At 47.4% G+C, this 23,818-nt stretch overlaps 1 protein-coding gene across 1 annotated transcript in view; it reads right to left on the bottom strand.

Annotated features, from left to right (window-relative positions):
* The window catches only part of NCKIPSD (NCK interacting protein with SH3 domain), a 144,108-nt gene that overhangs the window by 20,020 nt on the left and 100,270 nt on the right, over window positions 1-23,818 (bottom strand). The window contains exons 6-8 of the mRNA XM_068252696.1: window positions 8,692-8,865; window positions 6,309-6,395; window positions 4,117-4,255 (exon numbers count right to left, since the gene is read on the bottom strand). Of these exons, the coding sequence (XP_068108797.1) occupies window positions 4,117-4,255; window positions 6,309-6,395; window positions 8,692-8,865 (400 nt within the window). The remainder of the gene's footprint in view (window positions 1-4,116; window positions 4,256-6,308; window positions 6,396-8,691; window positions 8,866-23,818) is intronic.

The raw sequence follows: 23,818 nt of genomic DNA, 5'->3' as shown, positions 1-23,818 counted from the left end.
TTCAATGTTAGGCGGTCCTGGTCCTATTGGCGATAGGCGGTCTGGAAGAGGTTAATATTACAGAGCCAAACTAATCCAACATGTATACAGTTTTGGACTGGTTGATCCTCATCAGTGCATGGCATGGATTAATGTGGCTCTATGGGGCAGGAATCAACCCGCTACAAATTACCCAGCAAGCTCATGGTGAGCCAGAACTCCTAGGAGTGTGTAAGGGGCTGAAAGAGACCAAAAAGCCTCCTTACTAAGGTCCCGTGATTGATGCTCATAAGAGATTGAGGTGAGAGGAAGGCAAGAAAGTGAGGATGGGGAGAGGGTGGCAATAGGGATGGTGGGGTGGAACCCATTGGAACTCCGTAATACTTTTCTTTTTCCCATGCAGACACCAGGGACCACTAAGTAAAGCTGATACAAAATGTAATAAAAGGTATAGCATACCTAATAGCTGCCAATGTACTAAAGAAGTGCTGTTACACAAAGCAAAACACTATCAGGATACAGAGCATCAGCAGGAAAACAAAACCCAGGCACATCTACAAATACATACATAACAAAATCATCTCACTCTATGACATCCATGTGGCTAAGGTTTGGTTCATATGGACGAGAAACGAGACGTTTTTGCTGGCCGACAAAATCGATGTTTGAAAGAGACCTACCACCATTTCATTCAAATGAATGGAAGCAGTTTTTAAGACAATAGTAACACCATCCTGGTCGCCTGTGGAGCCCTAAGGCTACTTGCGCACCAAGACGTTGCGTTAGGTGCTACGTTAAGGTCGCATAACGTGCACATAACGCAAGGCCTGGTGCTCTTCAATGTGGACATCAGAGTGAGCCGCGTTGTGCAGCTCACTCTGGCGTCCGTGATGCCGTGATGCGCACCCTTGGACGCATGCGGCATCACGTGGTCCCGCCGGCCAATCGCCGCACAGAGCGGCCGCACCAGGAAGTAAACACTGCACGTCACAACGTGCAGTGAATATTAGCCATGTGCCTGGCCGCTCTCCGCTCCTCCCCAACATGACTGAGCATGTGCAAACAGTCTAACGCGGCTTAAGCCGCTGTAACGCCGTAGCATGCTGCACTTTCGGCAGAACGTGCAGCGTTACATGTAACGCAACGTGGGCTGTGTGAACAGCCCACTTGTGTTACATTGCTGTGCGTTGGGGGAGCGTTACAGGCTGCACTAACGTGCGCCTGTAACATCTTAGTGTGTAAGCAGCCTAAAAGGCTGTAGCCCTAATTCGTTTTGCGTCCGCCAGGAGATATGCACAGCATAAATGTTATGTGTCTTGTCATGTGTAGACTGCCAGTATTACCATACTGATGGGCAAGAAAGTTTTGAATCAGGATGAAACCATTTATTGGCTAAGTAAGAGGTAAACAAAAAGTACGCTTTCGGCTACTATGCCTTCTTCAGACTTTGTTCCTGTAGATTAACAAGATGTTAAAACGCACAGATTATATACATTGGACATTTGGAGGAGAAACATTTTTTGCAAATATAAATAAAATGTCATTAGATGCCTAATTACAACTTCAGGAGGGTCTCACAGGAATGCTAGCTAATTTATGACAAATAGATAAGACCACTTCTTTGCTAAAACATCACATTCCAAAGACTCCGGGGTGATGGGGAGACATCGTAAATACAGAGTTCAAACGTAAATAGGCAGAGTACATACAGTACTTGTTATAAGCTAAAAAGAATTGTAGCATTAAAAACCCATCGTGTCCAGCCCAAGAAGTTAGATTCCTTGTTTGAAGCAGACCTGAACTCAGAACTTCCTCTCTGCTCTAAAAGATGAGCAACAGCATAATAACCTTTAAAGCTGGATTATCAGCCACAAAATGAAATTCCATTTAAAACTATATAAAACTCTGACATAATATTCAATAGTGGACAGTGTAATGGTTAAGGGCTTTACCTCTGACACAGGAGACCAGGTTTCAAATCTCGGCTCTGCCTGTTCAGTAAGACAGCATCTATTCAGTAGGAGACCTTGGGCAAGTCTCCCTAACACTGCTAATGCCTATAGAGCGCGCCTTAGTGGCTGCAGCTCTGGCGCTTTGAGTCCGACAGGAGAAAAGCACGATATAAATGTTCTGTTTTGTTTGTTTGTTTGAATAAAAACGTCTTACTACTTTGTATATCCCATACAGTTATCATATTTGATTTTGAGCATAAGTATTATTATTCATTTAGAAATTACAAGTTCCCAAAGTACATTTTTTTTTCTCTGAAAGCTGACATTGCGTTTTATTCATAACTGGTGTATTCATATTTTAATGTACCCAGAAATGCTTTCTAAGTATCTGTCTGTGTTCTGGAGTGTCTGAATCGCCAGAGAATGTTTACATTCCTCCCTTGATACAATTAAGTGAACACAAGATAATGTTATCTCCAGTTCAGATGTGTCCAGTTTTCCCTGCTGGGAGCTTGTAAGGCCTGGTCCACACTAGGTCCGGAAACGTATCCGTGGCTGCGTTTTTCAAACCTGATGAAAAACGGAGTCCCGGATACTAATGTTCAAAATAGCAGCCAGCCTCACCCAAGTAAAAAACGGATCAGTCTGCGTTTGCGGGGACCCGTTTTCAAAACCTGAACGGAAGGTCTGGATCTGCTGCATTTTCACGCAACGGATCAGGACCACGGATACACGCAGGGGTAGTGAAAGCAATGAGAAAACGCATCTCCAGCTCCACAGGCAAAAAACTGATGTGAAAACGGATAGCCTGAGCTTTATGATTGGCCCAAAAAAATCCTCCCACTCCTTCCTAATGATGGAGATGTTTTCTGTCAGGGAAAAACTGAACGGAAACTGATGCAAAACTGATGCACTTTCATCAGTCTGCAGTACGGTGGTACTTCCCCTAATCTTCCCCTGATCCAGGCTGCAGTGTCCGTCCTGCAACTGTGTCTAGCATGGACCTAGCCTAAGTCCTGTGTTTAACTAGTTGAATGTTGTTCTAGTAAAGAAAAAATGGTGGTAGTATATAATATGCTGTAAATCTTTTAGAGCAAAGAATAAATGCTGAGTTTCATACCACTTTAAAACACTGCACTGTGTTTATAATGCTGCCAGAAATTTCACTCTGCAGTGCAAGCGCTCCAATCTATTCAGAAATGTCTCTGCTGTAATTCTATTATCTTAGTAAACCAAGCTCCATTCTCTCGCTGATGTCGAAGCCCGAGAGAAGCTTGCCATCTCCCCTCTCACATTCCTGCTCCTCTATGATTGGGCTGAGCACACTGCAGTGTGACAGGCTTGGCTGAAACGTAATCCTGTGCTCAAATGTGGCTAGAAAGCAAGCCAGAATGACACAGCAGATTGGAGGAGAACTAAGGGAAGAAATGACACCAGAATTTAGTTTCAGACTGCGGGGAAAGACTGCCAGGAACAGAATTCTCTCCATTTACAATATAAATATCACTGAAAACAAAACGTTGACAGTACAATACATACAGTACATGTGTTATGTAAGTAGATCAAGTATTTATCTACTTATATATGTGATTTTTTCCCTGGCATAGTATGGCTGCCCCTCCTGCTTTAAAGAAATACATTTCTTTGTTACAGCTTATACAAATCCTGAAAAAAAATGCAGTGTGTCTACTTCCTGCTTTCATGGAAGCAGACATATTGTTAATATCCTTTGCTTTCATAGGAGCTTCTCTGCCATGTCAGTCAGCTGACACAGGTGAGAGATCAAGTTAAAACTGGTGTGTAGACAGATGGGGGGGAATTAGACAGGCTATGAATACATACAGGGTGCAATTCTCTAGGTTTACCTTCTGTCCTGTGCAAGAGTTCAGATCCACTTTAAACCTTCATCTACAGTTTTGAACCTGAGAGAGAACACTGTGATCAGGGTGGTGTCTCTGCTGCTAAGCTCAGGAACAAGCTCAGAAGAGACCCTGGTCTGTTTGATCTGCTCCTCACCAACATGCAGAAGAAACGAGTAGACGGTTCTATTATAGAAGGCCTAGAAATAATGTACTGTGGAGGCCATGATGTCCCGTGTTATCATTTAGACAGATTTAGGTCAATATGCTTTAAGGAGAAACCGTGCACCAGGGATACCAGCAGTGCAGGACCGTTGGGCAGTTACCTTGGGTGTGTGTCTGCATGTCCCGGGCCAGCTCCATGGGAAGGACAGAGTTAACTAATGCCGAAATAATGGAGGCATCCAGATTGCACATGGCCCCGAAACACTTCAGCAGCAGCAGACGCAGCGGAACTCTGTGCTCCTACCAGTCAGAGAGAACACAGGAAACACAGATGTTAAACCAAACATTTCCATATGCACAGCCATCAAGCAATGACACACATACAGTGCACTACACGTGCTTGTGTAAGAACGCGCAGTACATGCATTGCAAAAATGTCATAAACCCTTCATAAGTTAACTATCCCTGGCTGTCAATCTGGACAAGTAAGAACATGTCTGAAGACAGGGCTCTACACTTCTGCAGCCCTCAGCAAATTTTTGATACAGTCTAAAATCTCAGCAAATGAGTGGTACCTCCCCCTTCTGTGTCAACCCCAACAGGCATTTTCTTCCTAGTCAGAGCTCACCCATACTATTGTCTCAAGCTGTCAATTTAAATCGGACCTCCAGTGTATATTATACATCCTACAGGTACTCTTTTCCAAGACCCCCCCCCCCCCCGAATACCTCCCACGGCCCCTTTGTTTTTGTGCACTGAGGTGCCACATATTCCCTTCCCCAGCCTTCCTAAGCCTAGTGCAGAGCAGTGCAGGGAGCGACTGATATATTTATCTGATCTGTACGCAGGAACACCTCTCCTCTTCCACCAATGAGTGGCGCTGTAATGACATCCTCCTCTGGGTCCTGATCACATGTGAGCGGGACCTGAAAGAGGATGTCGGTGGTATAGCGCTACTCAGTGGTGGAAGAGGAGAAACGATCCTGTGTCCAGATCAGGTAAATAGATCAATCGCTCCCTGAGTCGCTCCGCATTAGTCTTAAGGTGGCCACTAACTATCCAATTTCTAGCGAAAAATCGTTCGAGCGATCAGATGATTCTAATCGGAAGAAAAATCGTTCACTACACCATCAATGAACCAATCTTTGCTTCCTATCACAACCATCAAGAAAATCCAAATTTTGGTTTGACCAAAATCCAATCGGACGACTATCTTTATAATCGTTCATAATTGATTGTGCCCATCAACTGGGATTATTTACAACCAATATGTTCAGAATTTCTGATCGCTCGAACGATTTTTCTCTAGAGATTGGACCATTAGTAGTCACCTTTAGGGCCGTTTTCCACTGCAAAGTGCAATCGTAAGCACAATTGTAATTTCCACTAGCCGTAATTGGGACCTATTGCGGTTGGGAATGGAGGGCGATGAGAATCACGCAAGCTGGCGATTGCCTGCAGGGAAAAAGCAAAGCGCACTGGAGGGAATGAGCTCCAGCGATCAGTGAACAGCTGTGATCTGCTTTTTGAAACGAATGGAAGCCAGAGGAAAAGGACCGTTAGGGACACAGCCTGAGGGCCCTTTCACACCGAGGTAGTGCGGTATTTTTACAGCATCCCACCGCCGTGCAATGAAAGTCTATGGAGTCTTTCACGCTGCTACGTTAGTGACGTTTTCGCCACATCCCCAACGTAGGGCCAGAACTACGTTACCGCATGGATTCTGCGGCGAGCTGCGTCGGCCCGGAAGTCATGTTAGTCTATGGTGACGCATACATTTTGAAACAAACATGTGCAGAATTTAACAATACACTTCTGTGCACTTCCGCATACCCTGAAGCAGGAAGTGACAGGAAGCGCTCGTCACTCCATGCATGGCTGGCGGCCAGACAGGGATCACCGCGCTATAATGTGGTTTTCCCTGAAGGCCTGTTTTGGACGGTGCGATTTGGTGTGTCGACCGCGATGCACCACGTCGCTGACGCTGGTTTCCAGTGTGAAACCAGCCTCAGAATAGTCGGCGGCTGCAGCAGGTCTGCCCTTTGTTATTTAAGGCGAGATAACTCCGGGACGGCGGTTAAAAGGTTAAATAGAGAAAAACAACTATCAAACATATTTTTGTAGTTTAACAAACAAAGAAATGTATTTTAAAGAGGACGAACGGCGTCAAATAAATAACCAGAAACAAATACCTATAAAGACAACATAATATGAATGGATAAATGAATCTGACCTCTAGGGATGAGGCTGAAATGTTGCTCACAGTGATACCCGCCAGATGTTCTCCTCCACCCACTAAAGCCTGCCAAACTTTAATTACCAAGTGCCGGGAATTGTGGGAAAGCCTACTTACCATCTGATAATAGGCCACCAGAGAGAGGATGGACTCAAACTGGTTCCTCTTGCACATCTTCTTGCACACTTCGGGGTCAGCGTCTGTCTGAATGAACGAAGAGCAGATATTTTATTACTCCAGAGATTATAAACTGCACAATACTAAAGCCCTAAACAATACTCCATACTGCACTGCATCCAAAGAGTCAAACTTCAAATTCTCACAAGGAGGCTGCTGAAAAACTAACGTCAGGCATTGATCAAAATATGACTAACAGCGGGCTCTCCCGCTTCGTCAGAGGCCACAAAAAAATATATACCTGTACTGGAGTTTTGGGCAAAATGCTACTTTTTGTGGCCTCTGACGAAGCAAGAGAGCCCTTGATATGGCTGAAGCCTGTTTAACCCCTTCACTGCTGGATACTGGTGAATAAACTGAATAAACTGTGTGGATTGGTGCTATTCCTTTGGATATTGTCCTGTACTGGATCCGCAGACAACACCGCTTGAAGGCCACTAGTAGGAATGGTCAGAAATGCAGATTTCTGATTTCCGCTAATGTCTATTACCGACTCTGCAGATCTCTGAGGAGTCTTTATTTTGCCATTTATTGCATTCTGTTATACGACAAATACTACCTAGTTGACTTGCAAGCAGAGAAAGCAGAATTTTACAGCAGTTATAAGAATACCACGGAAATTTTAGGCCAATCACAAGACTTAGGAATACTCCGTAGTATCAGAGTCTTGTGATTGGTCCAAAATTACTGAGCCAATCCGATTTCTGTGGAAAAATTCTGCACTCTCTGATTGGTCCAGCGCTTATGAGTCCTGTGATTGGGCTAAAATTACCGAGCTGCGGTAAGTAGGAGTTCTGCAGAAATCCGGTTTCCGAGTACTAATTGGAATGTTCAATACCTCCGAATAAGCATCCCTAGAAACTAGTATTCCCTGCCAGCACATTTAGTGCCAACCCTGGACTCTACTCTGCAGAAAGCTTGGAAAGCAGATTGTCCAAATGCTACCTTTCTGTGCCTTCTGCAGCTACAAGTCTCGTCTTTCAAAATGAAGTCCGGTTACCTGAAGCAGCTATGCTGAAAAAATGGCCCACTGCTGTTTCACTCAACATTATCATGAGTCCAGTGGGAAAACCACAGACAAGACCGAGACGGGTCCGAGAAAACTGCAGCCTGAAGCCCAGGAGGTCTTTGTCACTGGTAACTGCAGGGAAGAGGGAAGCTAGCAATGGAGCCCATTTTTTCACAAAGATAAAAATAAGCTCAGCCACTGAGTGCCTACACATGACCCGGAAAACAGAAGAGTCTGGAGTCCGGCTGTAAAGAGGAACTGTAGTGACATGATGAATAAAATTGCTTGTTGTTTTCAATATTCATTTATAGATTATTTAGTCAGTGTTTGGCGATTGTAAAATCTTTCCTCATTCTGAATGTTATGACTGGTGGTGACATCTTTAGTTCTGTCGGGGGATCTGTCCGGAATGTTCGTGACAGAGTTCTATGCATAGAGGGAGATTCTGCTTGTTTGCCAGTTGGAAAAAAACAGTTGTTTCCCACAATGCAATGAGATTCACAGACAGCAAACTGTCAGGACCAGGGTCATGACATCACACTGTGGGAGGGGTTTCACCACAATACCATTACATACAGACCCTCCCCTACCCCGATGATCTATTTGAGAAATGGTAAACATTTCTCATGGGAAGGGGGTTATCGGCTACTGATTGGGATGAAGTTAAATTCTGGGTTAAAGTTCCTCTTTAAAGTGGATCTACGGCTGCTTTTTACTGAGAACATACATGGTAGGTCCACATTAATGTGGCTGACATATGGAGGGGGGCACTAGTCTAGTTTAGGGGACCCAGCAGGAAACCTCATAGGAAAAATCTAGACTGGGTGGACAGCACCCTCCAGAACTGTTAGGTTTCCAATAGGCATGTATTAAACTACATCCACACTATTCAGTTAGTCCAAATGTTTTGTGCTGTAAGAGGGTGCTGTTATGGGAGAACTGTTCCCTATGAGGTTTCCTGCTGGGTGCCTTAAAGTAGACTAGCGCTGGATATGCTTGCTAGTGGATGTATTCGATAAAGATGCATAAGATTAGGAGCAGCAGACCCATCAGTAAGCACACAAGGGTGAACCGCGTCAGTCCCAGTTACTCCTGATTGTATGCATTTTCAAGATTGAATAAATCACCTAGCAAGCATATCCACAGTGTTCGGATGGCCTTGCTGAGGGCGGCTCTCTTTGATCTATGCACCTGACTGAGCACACAATCCAGAAGTAGTAACCAGGTGCACAGGTGGCCGATGCGGAGCAAAGCTGAACACGTCCCCAACGACTGCCCTGCTGATGTGGATATGAAAAGATGCAGGTTACCCACCAGAATAACGAGCAGTTCTTCCAGGTAGCAGAGGATGACGTTCTCATCTTCATACAGGGCCCAGCTGCGCTGCTGCGCATCATCCTTGTGCCGGGCCAGGTCCGTAAAGATGATCTCCAGGCGCTGCTCATCATGGCAGATTTGCCCCGATGGCAATCCTCCAGAACTAGAGTCCTGAAAAGATAAAAACAAAAAATAAAGTTTAAAGCGGAACCAAACTCTAGCACAGAAAACAATTATTATTACAGTATTTAGTATGTATACAGCACTGACATCTTCTGCAGCGTTGTACAGAGCTCTTGCCTTCTAAAGGGGCCCATACACATACTATTTCCTGCTGATATACAGCAGAGTCAATCACTGTGATCAAATCTGCTGTGAAATCGTTGCGCAAACGCTGACCGATTGTGAATCTGTTTCATAGTGAAATCGATTCAAAATTTGTATGCAGCGTAGGCAGCCAATAGATCGCTCTTTGATCAGATTCGATCACAGAGGGATCTATCTGCTGGTCGATCTGGTGGCAAACGACCAGTGTATGGCTGCCTTCCCGTTTCCACTGTTGCGACGAGATTTCGCCGGCATCCCGACGCTTGTAAAAACGCATGCGGATGCGTTTCCGCATGCGTTTTTACCCGCGATTTCGCATGGCAGGGTGCCATGCGAAATTAACCATGACTCTGCCAGGGCAAAACAACATTGAAAAAGGTGCGAAATCGCACGCGAATCGCGGGTAAAAACGCATGTAAAAAACGCATGCGTTTTTCCTATTAAATACATTCGCGGCGATTCGCATGGATTCCCGACGCAGGCGAATTCTGTGGGTCCCGTCGTGCAGATTTGGCCCGCCGCCAAACCGCTCCCGCACATATGGAAACAGCCCCGGCCACTTCAATGTACCAAGCGAATCCGCATGTCGGCGCCGCATGCGGATTCGCTATGGTGGAAACGAGCCCTTGACTTCAGTGGTGCAATCTTATCCTAGCCTGTGCCCTGCCTTCAGCCATTTATAGTAGCCTGTGCACCACCTTCAGCCATTTATAGTAGCCTGTGCCCCGCCTTCAGCCATTTATAGTAGCCTGTGCCCCGCCTTCAGCCATTTATAGTAGCCTGTGCCCCGCCTTCAGCCATTTATAGTAGCCTGTGCACCGCCTTCAGCCATTTATAGTAGCCTGTGCACCGCCTTCAGCCATTTATAGTAGCCTGTGCCCCGCCTTCAGCCATTTATAGTAGCCTGTGCCCGCCTTCAGCCATTTATAGTAGCCTGTGCCCCGCCTTCAGCCATTTATAGTAGCCTGTGCCCGCCTTCAGCCATTTATAGTAGCCTGTGCCCCGCCTTCAGCCATTTATAGTAGCCTGTGCCCCGCCTTCAGCCATTTATAGTAGCCTGTGCCCCGCCTTCAGCCATTTATAGTAGCCTGTGCCCCGCCTTCAGCCATTTATAGTAGCCTGTGCCCCGCCTTCAGCCATTTATAGTAGCCTGTGCCCCGCCTTCAGCCATTTATAGTAGCCTGTGCCCCGCCTTCAGCCATTTATAGTAGCCTGTGCCCCGCCTTCAGCCATTTATAGTAGCCTGTGCCCCGCCTTCAGCCATTTATAGTAGCCTGTGCCCCGCCTTCAGCCATTTATAGTAGCCTGTGCCCGCCTTCAGCCATTTATAGTAGCCTGTGCCCGCCTTATATATACTAAATAACATGTATGCTATAAGAATAAAGCCTGATGTGTAGCTGTTTCACTAATAGCCAATGAGATGCTAATAATTCTGCGTTGATGCTGGTTTATGCAAATATATGCACTCCCTTTGCTCATGAAATCAAATCATTTGATATGTTGGTAAAATTTGGTTTGGGGACTACGAATTAAAGGGTACCTGAGAAGGATGAAAAGAAAAGTGTTATACATACCTGGGGCTTCTTCCAGCCCCCTTCAGGCTAATCAGTCCCTCGCTGTCCACCTCCACCACCTGGATCTTCTGCTATGAGTCCCGATAATTAGGCCAGTCAGCGCAGTCCGGCCACATGGCGCTCCTACAGCCAGGAACATTCTGCACCTGCGCAATAGTGCTGCACAGGTGTAGTACATTCCTGGTGACGGAGTGTGTGCATGCGCACTACACCAGACTGGCTCAATTCCCTGGGCCCATAGCAGAAGATCCAGGTGCCGGAGGAGAGCAAGGGACTGATTAGCCTGAAGGGGGCTGGAGGAAGCCCCAGGTACGTATAAAACTTTCATCTGTCTCAGGTTTACTTTGTTACACAGTAGTACTATACTCTACATATGCACTCCCCACAGAGATGCAGGGAATCCACTGAGAATGCTGTGCACATTGAATACAGAGGTGTTGTCTATCACCCATAAACCTGGTTCAGATTGTACATGAAGAATGTGTAATAGAGGAAGAATCTCCTTATTCCCTTATACCTGCACATCACTCTTATGGTGGCCATACATGGTACAATTTTTTCATACAATCTTACCATTTCTATGTAGTATAAGGGTAAATTAAGTGAATATACTGAAAGGATAATTTATGTAGTTCCCTTATATTACATAGAAATGGCAAGATTGTATGAAAAAATTGTACCATGTATGGCCACCATTACATGTACCCACAGTTACATTGCCAAGGGCCTGACAGATGGTCTTTGTTCCTGTCTGTACCTTCTACAAGTACTCTTACCAAGGACTAGTTTTAGTCTATGACAAAGTATTAGAGGCAGAAGATCAGCCAAATAGCCAGGTAACTGGTATTGTTTAAAAGGGAATAAATATGGCAGCCTCCATATCCCTCTCACTTCAGTCTTTTAAAATTCATAAGCGTTGGAAGTTAAGAGATGCATTTTATGTTACATACTTTAAATCAACAAGATTGTAATATGCAAATTAGAGGAGTCGGAGGAATCCCAACCTGAGGAGTCGGAGTTGGTGGATTTTTGTACCGACTCCACAGCCCTGATAGCTTGTTCCCCACCCTCACCCATCTTCTGCTTGTATGTCCCGCCTAGCCATGTCCATCTAGCCTGTTTCCCTACCTTCAGCCTCCTTCCCCTGGCAAAACCCCACCCGCAGCCTCCTTCCCCTGGCCAAACCCCACCGCAGCCTCCTTCCCCTGGCCAAACCCCACCGGCAGCCTCCTTCCCCTGGCCAAACCCCACCGCAGCCTCCTTCCCCTGGCCAAACCCCACCCGCAGCCTCCTTCCCCTGGCCAAACCCCACCCGCAGCCTCCTTCCCCTGGCCTAACCCCACCCGCAGCCTCCTTCCCCTGGCCTAACCCCACCCGCAGCCTCCTTCCCCTGGCCTAACCCCACCCGCAGCCTCCTTCCCCTGGCCTAACCCCACCCGCAGCCTCCTTCCCCTGGCCTAACCCCACCCGCAGCCTCCTTCCCCTGGCCTAACCCCACCCGCAGCCTCCTTCCCCTGGCCTAACCCCACCCGCAGCCTCCTTCCCCTGGCCTAACCCCACCCGCAGCCTCCTTCCCCTGGCCTAACCCCACCCGCAGCCTCCTTCCCCTGGCCTAACCCCACCCGCAGCCTCCTTCCCCTGGCCTAACCCCACCCGCAGCCTCCTTCCCCTGGCCAAACCCCACCCGCAGCCTCCTTCCCCTAGCCAAACCCCACCCGCAGCCTCCTTCCCCTGGCCAAACCCCACCCGCAGCCTCCTTCCCCTGGCCAAACCCCACCCGCAGCCTCCTTCCCCTGGCCTAACCCCACCCGCAGCCTCCTTCCCCTGGCCTAACCCCACCCGCAGCCTCCTTCCCCTGGCCTAACCCCACCCGCAGCCTCCTTCCCCTGGCCAAACCCCACCCGCAGCCTCCTTCCCCTGGCCAAACCCCACCCGCAGCCTCCTTCCCCTGGCCAAACCCCACCCGCAGCCTCCTTCCCCTGGCAAAACCCCACCCGCAGCCTCCTTCCCCTGGCAAAACCCCACCAGCAGCCTCCTTCCCCTGGCAAAACCCCACCAGCAGCCTCCTTCCCCTGGCAAAACCCCACCAGCAGCCTCCTTCCCCTGGCAAAACCCCACCCGCAGCCTCCTTCCCCTGGCCTAACCCCACCCGCAGCCTCCTTCCCCTGGCCTAACCCCACCCGCAGCCTCCTTCCCCTGGCCTAACCCCACCCGCAGCCTCCTTCCCCTGGCCTAACCCCACCCGCAGCCTCCTTCCCCTGGCCTAACCCCACCCGCAGCCTCCTTCCCCTGGCCAAACCCCACCCGCAGCCTCCTTCCCCTGGCAAAACCCCACCCGCAGCCTCCTTCCCCTGGCAAAACCCCACCAGCAGCCTCCTTCCCCTGGCAAAACCCCACCAGCAGCCTCCTTCCCCTGGCAAAACCCCACCAGCAGCCTCCTTCCCCTGGCAAAACCCCACCAGCAGCCTCCTTCCCCTGGCCTAACCCCACCCGCAGCCTCCTTCCCCTGGCAAAACCCCACCGGCAGCCTCCTTCCCCTGGCCTAACCACACCCGCAGCCTCCTTCCCCTGGCCTAACCCCACCCGCAGCCTCCTTCCCCTGGCCTAACCCCACCCGCAGCCTCTTTCCCCTGGCCTAACCCCACCAGCAGCCTCCTTCCCCTGGCAAAACCCCACCAGCAGCCTCCTTCCCCTGGCAAAACCCCACCAGCAGCCTCCTTCCCCTGGCCTAACCACACCGGCAGCCTCCTTCCCCTGGCAAAAACCCCACCGGCAGCCTCCTTCCCCTGGCAAAACCCCACCGGCAGCCTCCTTCCCCTGGCCTAACCACAACCGCAGCCTCCTTCCCCTGGCCTAACCACACCCGCAGCCTCCTTCCCCTGGCCTAACCACACCCGCAGCCTCCTTCCCCTGGCCTAACCACACCCGCAGCCTCCTTCCCCTGGCCTAACCACACCCGCAGCCTCCTTCCCCTGGCCTAACCACACCCGCAGCCTCCTTCCCCTGGCCTAACCACACCCGCAGCCTCCTTCACCTGACCTAATCCCATCCTGCTTCCCCTGGCCTAAGGACACCTGCAGCAGCATTTCATTAACCTGTGTTTGAACTACATCTGCCATCCTCCGTCTCATACACAAACTGCCTTTACAGTCTAGTCCGTGTCCCAACTACTGATTGACGGCTTCAGAGCCACAAAACTTAAAATTACGCTCCCAGATTGAGAGAAATTGTTTCAAGCTGCAAGCATTTGACAAAGTGTGCAATTTTAATAGACTAATGACGGCATCTTACCATATTTTAAGCTGTAATTTCACTCATGATTGCTGTGCTATTAGCCATTTTTTTCATTTTAGCTAGGGCGGGAATGTACAAAGCGCGGTATAATAATAATACCAATCTCATTTCAAGCTTCCACGGTCTAATTAAAGGTAGCCGCAAAAGCAGAGAGCTGTGTGAGAAATTTGACAAAATGCATAATTAGGATTTGGGTGCCGCATTTCAGGATAAAAGAAAACGCGCCTGCACACGTGACGGCATGATACAGAAATTTTACAAATCCCCCATTTCCTTGACTTTTTCAGGGGGATGGGAAAAGTCAGAATGATTTGTCCTCATGACTGAAATGTATTTGAATATCAAACGCAAGCGAAAGAGAGAAAAAAAAATTAAGTATTTTGGCTCGTTTTGGAACTCAAGGTCGAAAGCGAAGAGACATTTATCTTCAGATGCGCATCTAAATACACCGCCTGATAGCTGCGCTATGAACGAGGTTCTTCAAATGTTACGTGTTTGTTTGAAGCTACAAATCCTCTTTTTAAAAAAAATAAATTGGTCATGTGGCCGAAAATCCCCCAGTTGAAGAAGTAAGCTCGGGGCTCTACGGGAAGGACTGCAGCCGCTTGATTCATTTTTTGGCATAATAAACTGGGCACAGAACATTAGAGCGCAGAACCAATAAAGTCAGAACATCCTGTACAAAGAGCTGCAATACTATCCTATCTATCAATCTGGTGGCCACACACACCATATACTAATGACAATAACATACTACTACTTCTATTCTCATTAGTTCCTGTATATATCTTCTATATATAGATTTGACGAGTTCACATATACTCATATACGACCTTTTTCTAAAATTTGGAAGCATCGTTGCAAACTAGTCACTATCTCACTTAAATATAAGCTCGTTTATCCCAAACCCTGTCTTCCTTTGCCATATACCATTAGCTGCCGAATAAGTGAACTTTGTTCACCTATCTACATCCCAAATTATAATTTTGTTTCTATAAGAGAGACAAATGGTCATGGGATACTCTAATTCTGATCTCTAGGACAAGTTATACTTTTGCTTAAACGTTTTGTAATTATTATCTTGGATTAATATTCTATAAACAAGCATTCTTGTGGACTGTCATGTATCGGATAGCGTTATACATACCTGAGGCTTCCTCCAGCCACATGCGCAGCGTTCGCTCCCACGCCGCTATCCTCGGCCTTCTCCAGGTCGGGTACCGGGTCCCGTAACATCCGCAGTCAGTCTGCGCAAGAGAAGTGCACCCTCTTCGTAGCTCTCCGGCGGCTGCTGGAGAGATACATAAAGAGCGCACATCCCTTGCGTCAGAGATGCTTCGAGTGCCCCACGATGCATCTCTGCTGTATATGCAAATCATCCCTTTGTTGTTCCCGATAGATAAACACACCTCCAGAACTGCTAGAATGCAATGATGTGGTAGCTTGTTGATATTACAGAGCGCCAGTAATCCAACGTGCATACAGATGGTTTCCGGCTGGGTGATCCTCATCAGTGCATGGCATGGATTAATATGGCTCTATCCAAAATGCATACAGACTATTCAGGTTAGGTTTAACCAATCCGAAACAATCACAGCTACCTTCTGTTTTAAAAGGGAAGGTCCAAGGTAATTAAAAAACAAAAATCTATTTACCCGGGCTTCCTCCAGCCTCTGGCAGCCGTCCTGTGCCCTCGCCGCAGCTCTGCTTCCAGCCGGAGGCCTGGGGTCCCCTCCAGTGCAGATGCCAACCTCACCAGGTCGTATCTACTGCGCCTGTGCAAGAGCCGCTCGCGCGGATATCTGGAGAATACTGCGCAAGCAGAGTAGTTCCGTGCAGAACACTCCAAATGACGTCAGCGCAACCGCAAGCGGCTCTCGTGCAGGCGCAGTAGATGCCAACCTGGTGAGGTTGGCATCTGCACCAGAGGAAACCCCCGGCTGGGAGTGGAGCCACAGCGAGGGCACACGATGGCTGCCAGGGGCTCGAGGAACTCACCCACACTTACTCTTCTTAGCCAGCTAATGACCGCCTAACGCCGATCGGCGGCGGGACCATGGTTGCTGGGGAACAGCCTAATGCCAAAAAGGCATCATGTCATGGGAGGCGAGATTTGCAAGGAATGCACGCCCGCTTGCACACACGCTCTCTGCCATAATACAGAGCGGCGCATAGTAAGCAGCCTGCCAGCCGCAATCGGAGCTGGCAGGATGTAAACAAAAAAAAGAAAAAGCCTGTTTACATTTGTACAGCACTGGGATCAAGTGCAGCACTGTGCAGGGGACTCGCCTGTCACTAAACTGGAGTGGCTCGCAATATAATCCCTCTTATAGGCTGATGCCTATGAAAGGTGATTGTAGTGGTGGGATCGCGGGAGAAAGGAGAAAAAAAATAGCGTTTTTTTTTTTTATAAAAAAAACGAAATTTATTAAAAAAAAAAAATACACATTGCAGCAGCATTCAGATACCACCAACTGAAAGCTCTATTGGTGGGGTGAAAAGGGGGTAAAGCTTCATTTGGATGATAAGCTGTAGGACCGAGCAATAAACAATTAAAGCTGCGCAGTGCAGAATTGTACAAACTCGCCTGGGCACTACGGGGGTGTAAGCCTGTGGTCCTCAAAAGGTTAAACGCAATCTGAAAACTCACCTCTTCAGGCAAGCATACTCTCCTACCTAGGACACTTCAGCCACTGACCACCATTTCTACCACTCCATACGCATCTTCCCTTTACCTACTGTACTGTACAGGGCTGTGGAGTCGGCGTTGAGGAGTCGGAGCAATTTTGGGTACATTGAGTTGGTTTCATAAACTGAGGAGTCGAAATTGGATGGTTTTTGTACCAACTCCAGAGCCCTGGTCCTGTACCTTAAACCTTTAGACTGTAAGGCCTTTTGGCCAGGGCTCTCTTCCCCTTTTGTCTCACAATGCTGTGTAATGGGTGTGCATACCTCCCATCCCTGTGTAATCATCAGTTGCACTCCATCCTTGTCTTGTATTAACTGTTGTATTGTTATACTCTGTATGCTGTTGTACAGCGCCACGGAAGATGCTGGCGCTATATAAATCAATAATAATGTGTTATAAAGATGCGCTTTGATCCATGTCGCCCTTGCTCCTTGTTTATCCACATAACTGTATTAGTACAGGGCTACAGAAGAGGTTGATGCTATTTAAAGCAATAATAAGAATAACATACAAATCAGATTTCCACATCATGTGTGTGGTTCAGAAATGAAACATTTGTTAATCTGCTTGTTGAAGCACTTTGTCTATTGCTGCAGTGGAGCTTCCACCAGGAAACCATCCAGCGATCGACCGCACAGCTGCGAACACCTCTATAAAATCTCAATTAGAGAGAGAAAACAGCTGTATGCTGCCACAGGAAGGAGCGCGGCGTCTGTGCGCCAAACAAACTGCGTCCCACGAGTGCAGCCTTCCACAGCGTGCACAAAGCAAATACAGCCCTGTGTCTTGTTTCTACAGGAGAGGAAGAAACAAGGGGGAAAATAATGTATGTATGCAAACACAGGAGGCAGCCAGAGTGCAGCAACAGAAAATATTCAAAGCCAAGTCTGTATTTATAAAGGGGGAAAGCTGTGATGTTAAAGGCCAACTCCAGGGAACTGAACAAGCCTAGGCAAAGTGCTAACACTCTCCCATAGGGCCGGAGTCACTTTTATGATGCCCATACATGGTACAATTCTTTCATTTTTTTTTCGATCAGAGAATTTCGATCAATTATTCCGTTTGATGAAATCGTTTTTAAAATTCCTACTAATGTTCTATTCATTATCTGTACTACACATACAATTCATATCACAAGGTTTTTTTTTTGTTTCATGTTTGCTTTAAAGGGGTTCTGTAGTGGTTTATAAAATAAAAAAAAAGTGTCACTTACCCGGGGCGTCTAACGGCCCCCTGCAGATATCCTGTCCTGCGCCGTCACTGAAGAATCCTCTGTTCCCCACTGCGGAATCATACCCATTTATTCATCTAACTAGACAAATGTTACTGCGGCTGCGCGTCCTCGGCCGTGCGTGTCCTTGCTCCCGGGAGTCTCCGGGAGCCTACTGCGAAGTACGAGAAAACTTTGCACTGCGCCTGCGTGGTACGCTCCCGGAGATGAGAACGGGAGAAAGGACGTCCGCAGCCACGCAGACGTAGTGACATTCGTCTAATAATTGGACGGTGTCCCGCAGCGGGGAACGGAGGATTTTTGAGAGGCGGCGCAGGACAGGATATCTGTAAGGGGGGGGTGTTAGGAGTCCCGGGTAAGTGACACTTTGATTTTAAAAAATGCTACAGAACCCCTTTTAAAAAAAAAAAAAAAGAGTATCTAAATTATAGATTACAGTTTGCTTTAAAACTAATATGTTTCCAAGATATATAAAATAACACTTAATAAAAGTGTGATTTTCTCACCCACAGGGTCTTGAAATTCCCGCCCGACTATGAAATTGCTACTGGGTGATTTATTTTCTTTACAAACCATAGGTGCAAAGGATGCTGGGGGGTTGATGTCATAACTCCACCGCCATGCCTTGCTTCCAGCCCACACCACTGTAAAAAGAGATGTGATCTAATCTAGGCAGGCAGACAGACAGACATGTGGAATAAGATTTACAGCAAACAGACATGATGAGATAGGCTGCAGCTGTTCTCCTGTCTCTCCTCTCTATGAAAAGGGATGTAATTTGATCCAAAAAGGCAGAGAGCAGGGGAGGGAGGAGCAGGGGAGGGAACCAGGCTGGAGGGGAGGACCTGAGGGTGCTGAGGGTGTACGTGGACAAGGCTTCAGCATGCGAAAGAAGGAAGTGCTACTACAGATATAAATGTGAGTCTGTTCTATCCACTCCGATGTATCAGATGTAAACTTTATATGTTCATCTAAATATACACAGTGCATAGACTGCATATGTGTCTGGCCCGGAGGTGTTCTTTAAACATCCCAGCGCTAACCGTAATTAACGCTAGGTTCGCCTCTTAGGGCTTATTCCCGCTATTGCTTTCCCATCACCCCCCCCCCCCCAACATTTGGAAAATGCACGTTTTTCAAATCAGGTATGCGGTTTATCGTTTACCACACAATGCCTGTTCAAGTGTCCCACTTATGCCGAGCATTTTCCCCAACACACAAATGCTCAGCATGCTGCATATTGTGCTCCTATTTCATTCAAGGGGAGCGCTAAATACTGTAAAACAAAAAACAAACAAAAACAAAAATTTGATCTCCATTTTTATTTTGGGTTTCCCCTATAGGAGTCTGAATGGAAATACAAACATGATTACTAATGTGCATACATACGCGCAAGTGCAATGCCTATAAGCGTATTGTGTTTTTTATCCCGAAAATACAAATTTATAGTGGGACCGGGCATCAACTGCCTACTTACATACAAAATGTGCTCAATCCCCCAGAAGATTTAAATGGATTGACGGAGGTACTAAAGGGGTGTGGCTCTGTGAAACTGGTGTATATTCATGTAAACCCTTTGCACAATCAAACTAAACAGAATTTCAAGCAGGTCAACCGATTCCACTGCATCAGCCGTTCCTTAGAGCTGGAGAGGGGCAAATAAATGCAATAAATCTGGTACCAGTGTAAAGAAAACAAGCAATAAACACAAGGAGAGAGACACAAACATAAAAGAGGAAAGGGCACTGCAGTAATCAGGAGGGTTGCTACAGCAGGAAGACATCTAAATCTCGGCGCAGGGCTTCCCAAGAGGTCCGCCTCGCAAAGCAGGCGGCTGCATTACAGAAAAGAAGTTTAATTTAATTTATTGGATTTCATTCTCCTGAGGCCTCATTTGAAAATACAGCCTCATTTATTAGTGATTTTATTCCTGCTGGGCGGGTTATAATTGCCAACGTCCATGGAGCTGGCCTGTGTCTGGGGGAGCCTGGTGCACAGATAGGAGTGTAGGGTTACCAATTACACAGCTCTTATCAGATCCAGAGGAATGGGGAAAAAGCATTCACTGAGCACCACGGATTCCTGAAACAATATCTGGAGGCTACAGAGCTTTCATATCATTAGAGCTGATTGCCTTCCTGTGATCCAGGTAAAATGGACTGGAAACCACAAACACCGTTTCGTCTCTCTTGAACTTTGATCTGGAAAACTGAACTCTAATATTTCTGATGGCACCAAGTGCTTGATAGGTCTGGAACTCCTCCCCCTGCTCTCAGCTAAGTGTTTTGAACTCTGTGGCCACTCTGTACTGCCCCGGCCCGCACCTAGCTCAGCAGCTGTGGCCCGAGATAGCTGGAGGTGGGCCAATGACAGTACCAAGTGCTTGATAAGTCAAACTGCTCCCCCTCGGCTTTGCTCTTTTTTCTGAAGTGTTCTGAACTCCGTTGCCACTCCCACCTGCACTGCCTAGGCCCGCCCCTAGCTCAACATGATAGATGGCTGCTAAGTTGGTGGAGGGCCATGGTAAACGGTTTGGGGGGGGGGGGGGAGGGAGTAGGGGGCCACAGAGCTCCCGAACACTTAAAATGGCCGCAGCGGTCTTGCCAATGGAGGAGAGCGGAGTTTCAGACCTTTTGTGATTTAGGGGGCGAGTTATTGCCACTGACACAGAGTTTTACATTAAGGGCTCTTTTGCATTCATTAATGAACAATTGTTGTCCACTTTAAAGAAATTGTCTAAGGACACTTAATGTGCCCATACATCAGGCAACTTTGGGGGCCGATCGACCAACCAATTCAACTATACTTATCCAATTGGTTAAAAATCGGTGCCGCCAAGTGCAGGCCTGACCAATGGTGCAATCAATTTCAGGCCAAAATTGGTCGTGTTCGTTGATCGCACCTGGTGCAAGATGTCGACCTGAAGTTGGTTGATCGGGTGTGTGGCAGTACGATGGCCAATTTCAGAACGAGCGACGAAACCCCCACCGCTGCCCCCAATATATAAATATGCACTCCCCCCTCCATCTGTGCATTTATACATTACCTGCCCTGTGTCAGCCTCTGCCTAGTGTCCGTCCGTCTCTCCAGGTTCTATCAGCCGCATTCGGCCCATAGCGTCTGATATGAGACGCTACGCACCGTTGCCAGCATGTATGCGGCTCAGCCGATTCCCCAAAGATTTCATGCTGAAATGAGACAGGAATCGGCCTGCAGTATATGGGCAGCTTCGACAAAGAGACACATTTATCTCTAATTAGATTCAATTAGAGATAAATTTGTCTCTTTGTCGAATCTGCCGATAATCTTCAGACGTAAAGCCTCATCTACATGCGTAGATGAGGCTCCGATCCGGCGGCTCGATTAGCCGCCGGATCGCCTCTTCCACGTCCCCGCTCGCCCGCGCCGGATTCGATACCCGCTTGTCCCCGCGCCGCGCATCTTCCGCTTGATTCCCTGCCATTGTCCCCTCGCGGGGAACGGGCAGGAAATCCGCGGTAGCAAGATCTGACCTGTCGGATCTTATCAATCGAGCCGCAACAGCGGCTCGATTGATAAGCCACATCGCCGCCTCATCTACGTGTGTAGATGAGGCTTAAGGCTACCTTTACTGTTTCCCTAAACAGCAAGTATTAAACAGCAGGAGTGGTTATCTATGCAAATGAGCTTGTCAAATTCAGTCAGCCTTTCTGAAATGTAAATAGAAGGCGAAACCCTTTCATCTATCTGAGAAAAAGCAGCTGATATTTTGCATATTGCTAGGAGCAGGATCGAGGGCCCATCTCACAAATCAGCCTATTGAAATCAATTGGCTCCATCCAAATCACGTGGGGGCAAAAAATAAATGATGCACGCTGCAGTTTTCCGCAGCACGCATCCGCATCCCCATAGCCCTGCATGGCACAGCAAAAGGATACGGACGCAAAACTGCATCAGCACGGGTGCCACGTCCATTTCCGAAAGTGGGAATGCGCCCTAAAAACGTACACACTTTGACTAACCTACCCAGCTGTAGCCTTACCCGGCTACCATTATCACGCCACTATTCCAACTGCTTTATTGCTTGCGCACAATCTGATACACGGCAATGTCGGCACAGACAGACGGGGAGGGGAAATTTTTTTTTTAATCTGCAAAAACATTTAAATGTAATTAATGAGACAATAATATCCTGCAGAGCTATTAAATAATAACAGTAATTAGCTCTCACTTGATGGTAGATTAAAAAACGTGAGAATTCATTGAAGTCTCTTCCTGTAACAAAACCCACATAGAGGGAGTGATGGAAGGCTCTGTTCTGGCCTAGCTGTAGCTTAATGGCTCTAGTCATATATACAGGTAGTCCCCCGACTAACAAATGATCCGACGATTTTGGCGATAGTCAAAAAATGTTTTCAAAAATATGATGTTTGAGAAAATGTTAAAAAATTCTAAGAAAAAAAATGTTTATTAAACTCGGTAAAATGACATCTCACTGCAGTACACTACTAAACAGTGAGCTCTGAATATACATTTTTGAGCAAATCAGTGATTCAGCGTCAGGAAATTTGCATGCTTTACGTAAAATTTAATTTTAAAATCGTAACTGTGAAATTGTACATGAATTTTCCGTAAGCGAAATTGGCATATTATGGTCATAGCTAAGACAGAAGGAGGCACAAAGGGGGACAAGGTGGTAAAGAGGGACACAGTGGCGGACACTGAAGACACAGGGGGACAGAGTTGACACGGAGAAGGACACTGGAGGCAAAGGAGGGAACAGAGGTGACACAGAGGGGGACACTGCAGGCACGGGCGGGGGGGGGGGGGGGCAGAAGTGACACAGAGGAGGACACTGGAGGCACAGAAGGGAACAGAGGTGACACAGAGGGGGACACTGCAGGCACGGGCGGGGGGGGGGCAGAAGTGACACAGAGGAGGACACTGGAGGCATAGGAGGGAACAGAAGTGACACAGAGAGGGACAATGCAGGCACGGGGAGGATGGGGTGAGGGGGGGGGAGGGAGGTCAGAAGTGACCCGTGTATACGTATATGTAAGTAGCAGCAGTGTGGCTCACCTCATCCTGCAGTGATCAGAGAGGGGGCAAAGAAGGACACAGGGGGATAGAAGGGGACACATGGGGAAACAAAGGAGGACAACACAGGGAGACAGTACGGGAAAAGAGGCACCCTACTGTGTATAAAACTTGTTATAAACAATTAAAGCAGAAAAAATTGAGGTGGCTTACCTCAGACGAGATCTTTGTATAAACAAAGGGTCTTTATTTTTAGCACAGGCAACATGTTTCGCAGGTCTGAGCCCGCTTCCTCAGGCCAATAAATTGCCAACTGGAAAAAAAGCCGTCCAACATAGTGAGCCTCTAAGAAGGGGACACACAGGGGGTGCAAAGGAGGACCCAGGGGGACAGAAGGGAACACATGGGGGAGCAAAGGAGGACACAAGGACAGAAGGGGCCACAAAAGGACACATAGGAACACAATAATTGGGGGTGAACATCTGCAAGATGCTCGAGGACTATGGACGGACCAGGTTTAGTATATTCTTTTTCCCTGTTTTTTGCCCTCTAAAACTAGCAACTTATAGTCCAGAGCGTCTTTTATATGCCGAAAAATACGGTTTATATACATTACCCAGTAAAGGTAACAGTATGCAGCTAGGATGTCTATAAATATGGATAGCGACCAGTCTACTGCGAATCCACCCCCTCCTCTCCACTGGCGCTTTTTAGCCATCCTGGCTGCGTGCTACGACTATTACACGGAACCTGCAACTCTGTTGGATTAAATTATCTTAAACTGCTATCAGTTTAAAATAATTTAATCCAACAGTCTTTCCTTATAATCATTCTAATAAAGCTCTTATTTAAAGTGGATCCAAGATAAACTTTTACTCATTGCATAATTGTGTTCCTTTCATATAGTTTATACGGCATTCCTCAAGCCAAATACTTTTTATTTTGTTTGAATACCTTAATTCCCTATAAACTAAACAAGTCTAGCCCACAGCT

Source organism: Hyperolius riggenbachi, chromosome 9, assembly GCF_040937935.1.
Source record: "Hyperolius riggenbachi isolate aHypRig1 chromosome 9, aHypRig1.pri, whole genome shotgun sequence".
NCBI lineage: Eukaryota > Metazoa > Chordata > Amphibia > Anura > Hyperoliidae > Hyperolius > Hyperolius riggenbachi.
The sequence above is the reverse complement of the archived record's forward strand: the minus strand, read 5'-3'. Positions and strand labels throughout refer to the sequence as shown.